The sequence below is a fragment of the Mycetomoellerius zeteki genome, unplaced genomic scaffold (genome assembly GCF_001594055.1).
Source record: "Mycetomoellerius zeteki isolate Tzet28-1 unplaced genomic scaffold, Tzet1.0 scaffold265, whole genome shotgun sequence".
NCBI classification, from domain to species: Eukaryota; Metazoa; Arthropoda; class Insecta; order Hymenoptera; family Formicidae; genus Mycetomoellerius; species Mycetomoellerius zeteki.
Window position 1 is genome coordinate 35,628 of NW_017257244.1, and position 6,972 is coordinate 42,599.

The 6,972-nt window shown below is 31.5% G+C and overlaps 1 protein-coding gene across 1 annotated transcript; it reads left to right on the forward strand.

The window, feature by feature from the left end:
• Positions 1 to 3,487: 3,487 nt before the first annotated feature.
• On the forward strand, positions 3,488 to 5,208 carry LOC108724000 (histone demethylase UTY). Its single transcript, XM_018450088.1, has 3 exons — positions 3,488 to 4,190; positions 4,303 to 4,896; positions 5,032 to 5,208. The coding sequence occupies exons 1-3, from the start codon at positions 3,495 to 3,497 to the stop codon at positions 5,203 to 5,205; spliced, it is 1,464 nt and encodes a 487-aa protein (XP_018305590.1). The 5' UTR covers positions 3,488 to 3,494; the 3' UTR covers positions 5,206 to 5,208.
• Positions 5,209 to 6,972: the final 1,764 nt, after the last annotated feature.

Genomic DNA, 6,972 nt, shown 5'->3' on the forward strand with positions numbered 1-6,972 from the left:
TTACTAGTACCATTATCACCGTCAGATGTGGAATTATTGAACTTCATATTTTTCTTTTTCCCGTTTAATTCTAAATTCAAAAACTATTGGTATCTGTATTGTGAATTCAACATCAAGCAAGACTTATATTATGAAGAGTATAATGCTATACGTTTTATTTTACTTTTCATATTTTAACGCTATTATTACGTCACAAATATGAGTAAAGGAATAGAGGAAACATGGTCCACTTTGCAAGTATTATTGCTTCATAATGTGACTGAAATTGTAATATCTAACATTGGACTAGGGATGGGTGATACATATCGAACTTCTGATAAGATTCGTTAAGTATATGTAATTTAGTACGGATTGAGATTGGATTGAAAGTTTATCAATCAAAGCAAAATTTATTAAACTTTAGATTAGTGTGGAAACACTTGGATACTTACTATACAACTTTTTCGATATGATTTACTTATGAAGATTAAGATAAAAAGGAAAATCTTTACTAAAGATATTAAAAATTGTATAAGCATGAAGAATCGCTTATCTTCAATTAATCCTTGTTAGAAAAATAAGATGAACTGTCATATGTAAAATTACTCAAATAATTTATATTTTTGTACGCGAATCGATAGCAAGATTGAAGAAAAGATTTTAATTAGCGAGAACGTCCTTAGAATAATGTCTTTTCATACAATGTGTTACATGTTATTGCATGTATCAATACAACTATTAATAAAAAACTTATGATTTCTTGTTGTCCGAAATTTAATTCCCGGTATAAATTTTAATTAAAATTTAATTTTTTCAAATTAATTTTTTTTACAAAAATTACTTATTAAAATCAATAACCATCAAACAAAGGTCAACACGAAATAAAGGGCGTAACAAATTATTATCATGATGGTAGTTATCATGATTTTCTTATTGTTTTCTGCAATAATTTCCGTTTATTCTAATGTCAGGCGATTATTTGAAGGCATTCCTTTGCATTTTATAAAAAAATTCTAACAACTGATTCATAACTTTGAAAATACCGCGAAATCTGTTGGTCTGAGGAAATTTTACCATTAGGAAAAGTTGTTGTACTGACGTAGCACAATTCGGCACAACTGAAAAAAATCCAAAAATGCCGAATTTTTTATTTATCCCCATCCTTTTTTTAAAAATTTTTACCGAGCCTTAAGCTAATCTCAACTTTTTATACGCGTGCTTCGTAGATCTTGAATAGCACAACACAGCACAATTCGCAGAATTCGATTATCTTACACCTTTCGCAAGTTATACATTTGAAATTTTTCATTCCTAAAAATTCCTAACGGTTACTGCATAACTTCGTCGATATTGCGAAATCTGTTGATCTCAGGAAATTTTGCCATTAGGAAAAGTTGTTGTACTGTTGTAGCACAATTCAGCACAACTAAAAAAAATCCAAAAATGTCAATTTTTTTATTTTCTCCCACGTTTTCAACAATTTCTGTCGTCTCTCCTGCCATTCTAAACTTTTTATGAACGTTCCACGTAGATTTTGAATAGCACAACACAGCACAACTCGCAGAATTCGCTTATTATCTTACACCGTTCACAAGTTACACGGGCTTGAAGTTTTTTATTCCTAAAAATTCCTAAGGCCAGCATAATTTTTTTTTTTTTTGGAAAACGGTTCATGTTATTGAGTTGCGGTTTGCGGCACAATGCGGCACAAACGCAGCACAACAGCACAATCAAGAAAAATTCAAAATTCGAAAAGTGCGAGGCTAGCGAAAGAAACTTTTTTTTTGGAAAACGGTTTATGTTATTGAGCTGCGGTTTGCGGCACAATGCGGCACAAGCATAGCACAACACAGCACAATCAAGAAAAATTCGAAAAGTGGGGGGGCAACTTAACACACGTTATAAATTGAAAAAGAAATAAACTTTTTGACTATATGTATGTATAGATTAGCGTACTTGGAACTTTACTAAAAATACGTGAATGATTTTTGAAACTTCTGGATATCTATACCCAGTAAAAAATTTTACATGAATATGTATAAATATGTCTAAATATACACAAACACGTAATATAATAAATATTCATACATACGTATAATTATATATAAAATTATATGTCCATACATATTCATACATCCCTTTTTCTTTTCTTTTTTCTTCTATTTTTATCATTTAATTCTTTAAAATTCGATGACTACAAAATCGCATGATGGATGAAATTATTTCTATCATGTGATTTTTCAAATTTAAAAAATCACGTACTGACTTAGAACAATCCGTTATTTACATGTTTTAATAATTACATGATTTCATTATGTAACATGATTTTTTTCAGAAGGGTGCCCTTTGAAGAAATATAACCTCATTCGATCATATGTCTATCAATCATTCATTACATCTTAATAAAAGTTCAAAATTTGTAGATTTTTGTAGAAAATAATATGATACTGAACGGTCGAATCTACAACGGGTGTATTCAGTAAAACGCAACAGTTTTGTAACCGTTTTATGATTGCTGAAATAGGATCATTTCTGTAGATCTACAAAAAATTTTATAATTCAATCAGCGCAAAAAAAACTTTCAACAGTTGCAAAATAAACCCTACTGAAAAAAATCACGTTACAACATAATGAAATCATGTAATTAAAATAAGTAAATCACATAACGGATTGTTCCAAATCAGTACGTGAATTTTTTAAATCACAATTTGAAAAATCTCATGATATTAGAAATAATTTCATCTATCACATGACTTTATTGTTATCGAATTTTAAATAATTAAATGATAGAAATAGAAGAAAAAACAAATCATCGTGTAATTTTTCAAATTATGCAATTTTAAAAGATCACGTACTGATTTAGAACAATTCGTTACCTGATTTACATATTTTAATTACGTGATTTCATGATGTAACTTTGTGACGTGATTTTTTTCAGTAGGGAATATTCTGCTAAATGCAGCCATTGGCTATTCACCGAACTCAACAGTTGAGTGAGCGCTCGCTGTTATTGGTGTATTCTTCTAGATCATCCAATCAGACTTTTAGATCTAAAATAATTCATCAATAACAGCGAGCGTTCACTAAACTGTTGAGTTCACTGAACGTGTTCATGTGATTATTTCAAAAATAAACTTATTTATTCCTTTCGTTCCTCAAAATGATGCTAATCAATGTCTATCTATAATACAAATATCACCAACAGAATATTTAAAACGTTATATCTCTATAAATCAAATAGTTTTATTGTGGGGGAAATGTTTATATTATTGAATCTATATTCTCTGTATTCGCATCACTTTGTCCTTCAACTTTCAAATTTTATATCGAATATGTTAATAAACAAAACGGTCATTATAGTTTATTTGTGCGTGTGCGATAACGGAGAACTTTTAACTAGCTGTTAGCATACTTATTTCTTATTTCGCAGAGTTTGTGTAGTACTTCATATTCTTTATTAGTTTTTATTTAATTATCCATCCAGACGGTAGCCGATATTGGAAATAAGCATCTTAATGGATGCCTCAACAATTCTCGAGACATACAAGGATAAAGGGCTGAACGAGGTGCCAAAATGTTCGTTAGTAAACAATTGTTCCCTGCCGTACCCGTGCAGTGAATTATTAACGAAGGAACAATTGTCACCGCTGATACACCGCTATTATATCAACAGTAAAGAGCAAGCAGTCCATTCGAAGCTAAAAGAGATTTGTATGATGTATCCAATTGTCGTGATACATGGCCTCACGACAGCGCTCGAAATTGATCTGGACGTTTTTTCGACTGAAAGTCTGCTCAAGACAAATCCAAATATGCCAATCGATGTGCTCAAACAAATAAAGTACTCTTCTGATGAGAATTGGGATACACAGCAGAAAAAGAAGGTCTGGGAGTGCTTCAGCCACAAGAGTAGTTCGACAATTAAAAACTATGCGCAATATCAAGCCCAAACTTTCTTGGATGATAATGACGAAACTGTGCATGACAACATATCCACTTTCAGCAGTCCCGGTCAAGTGACCAAAGATAAAGAGAAACGGACAGTAAAATTCGCTACCAATGTGGATTTATCAGTTGTGGAAATGTGGAGACCGCAGTTATACGAGTTAACGAAGTTACCACCCTTTCTCAAAGTTGAATGTTGTGATAATATGCTTACGTACGTAGGCTATGATATCTTAGGAATGAATACCATACAGGTATATATGAAGGTATATTTAAAATTTGATATAACATAATTTTAAGCTGGAACGGGGATCCAGCGGTATATTTGAAAATATGTTGATTGCGTTTAATTTATATGTGTAATTGTCTTTATTATAGGTACCCGGCTGCAAAACGACCGGCCATCAAGAGAATAATAATTTCTGTTCCGTCAACATTAATACCGGACCGGGTGATTGCGAATGGTTTGCGGTATCATACGAATACTGGGGTACAATACATTTGCTTTGTGCGCAAGCCGGCGTCAATTACTTGAGTGACAGTTGGTGGCCGCCGGATTTGGACGTTCTACATAAGAATAATGTCCCGGTATACAGATTCCTTCAAAAACCGGGCGATATCGTATGGGTGAATGTCGGTTGTGTGCACTGGGTGTGTGCGATTGGCTTATGTAATAACGTCGCGTGGAATGTTGGCCCGTTTACTGCCAGACAATATGAGTTAGCGATAGAACGTTACGAATGGAACAAGCAGCACAAATTCAAATCAATCGTACCGATGATGCAGCTTTCATGGAGGTTGGCATGCATGACTAAAATCTCAAATCAGCAACTATTCCATTTAATCAAGAACTGCCTTAAGCAAACAATGATATATAATTACTTGATACTCGAATTTTTAAAAGGCAAAGGTGTGGAAGTGCAACACAATAATCAACTCAGGAAACAAGCGCATTATTGCAAAGATTGCAAAGTACGTTTCTCATTTTCAACATATCATACAATATATATTATGGATTGTTTTATATATTTATTTAATATATATTATATTACATAATATGTATTTAAGTTATTTAGCATTAGAAACAAATTTTTTAATTATCTGCAGGCCGAGGTGTTCAATATATTATTCTATAAGGAGGCGAAGAATAAGGATATATTTATGGTATATTGCATAAATTGTGCGCTAATTCAGTCCTTTTCGTTGGAAAGATTTGACTGTTTCCAAAAATATCATATGGAAGAATTAATGGAGATTTATGATAAATTTAGCCACTGTTGATTACTGATACCACATGCCATTTCCTTATGGTCGTCCTTTTGGTACAATCATTGACGTCACAGATATAAACTATAACTAATCTTATTAATGTATCATAAATGACAATCCTTCTTACGAGTCCTTTTTAGATACACTACAATAGTGAGAATGAGTAGCGTCTTTTTTTTATATCAGCATGGAATTTTATATTCTTTTTCATGCTTAATTCTAAATTCGAGAATTGTATTGTAAATTCAGGACCAAGAAAGTCTCCTATTATGAAGTTCATAATTATTCATTATTATTATTATTATGTTCAATAATTCATTATTACATGGAGAGAATTTTCTTTTAAAATTTACTCCGAAAATATGAAAAGTTGTGATACAATACAATATTTTAAAGATTTTTACCATGCACTTCAGTAAAATTGATCAAACTTATTGTATACTTTATTATAGTTTTATTAATGAATGAGAGAGATTTACATTCTTCAAAATACAATGTTGTCTCACGATTGTCATATTTTCAGGGTAAATTCTAAGAAAAAAGAGATTTAGATATTGTGTAGTATATTTTAGATATAGGTATTTATAAATGTATGTATTTATGTGTAAGCAAATATGATATAAATATAGGTTTAAGTCTAATTTTAAGATATGAAAGATTTATGCCCGTTTCCACCAATGTAGATTAACTATAATCTCGGTTCAACCTACTCTTCATCTTTTTCTAGTTTTAAAGATTAGAAAAAGATAAAGAGTAAGTTGAACCGAGATCAAAGTTAATCTATATTGGTGGAAACGGGCATTAATGAAATGAGACGGATAGATAGATAGATGATAAAAAGAATAAGGACAGAGTGAAGGAAAAAAATGTGCAATTGAAAGATACAAGGGAAGACAGGGAGGAAGAGTATGGGAGAGATGGAAAGTTATGAAGAGACCCCTACAGCACAAAAGTTGCAGCAACAATGCTGCAACATTGCAGCAATGTTGCATGTTGCAGCAATATTGCAGCGTTATTGCTGCAAGTTCTGTGCTGTATGGGGATAATGAAAATAAGCTAGGAGAAATAGGATAAGAATAGGCAATAAATAATAGACTGCGTCAAGGTTATGATAGATTATGATACAAAGATATAATTATAAGATAACAGAGGATAAAGTGATAAATAAAATATTAAGAAAATTAATGTATGAAAACACGAATGAGGAATGAAAGTGGAATGAAAGTGTGAATGAATTAAGTTTTTTTCTGTAAACCAAGTCCCCTTCTTGGCTGTATATGCTGAAGTGTAAATAAATTCTATTCATATTCAATTCATTATTATCAAAGTTTATTATTATTATTATATTAGAAACTCAATTTATTAAAAATGGTTTTTTTTATATTTTCTCAGTATGCAAATTTAATTAATATACGTGTAGTTCTCTATTTTGAAGTGTTACTTTTGAGTTTCTAACATTATAATAATAATTATGATTATATTAGGTGTACAAAAAAGTTCTGAGCTTTTTTTTGTAAAATTCAATCTTTATTCAAAAACAAACGAAAAAATATTAATCAGCGAAATATTCTCCGTTTGCATCAACGACCTTTTGCCATATTTCGGGTAGCTTGCGATTTCCTTGACGATAGAAACTCACCGGCTTCGAAGCGATAAAGTCATCAATGCATTTTCGTATTTTTTCTAATCTCACGAAATGTGTATTAGCCAAATGATGCTGCAGCGACCGGAATAGGTAGTAATCGGAAGGCGCCATGTCTGGGCTATACGCCGCGTGCG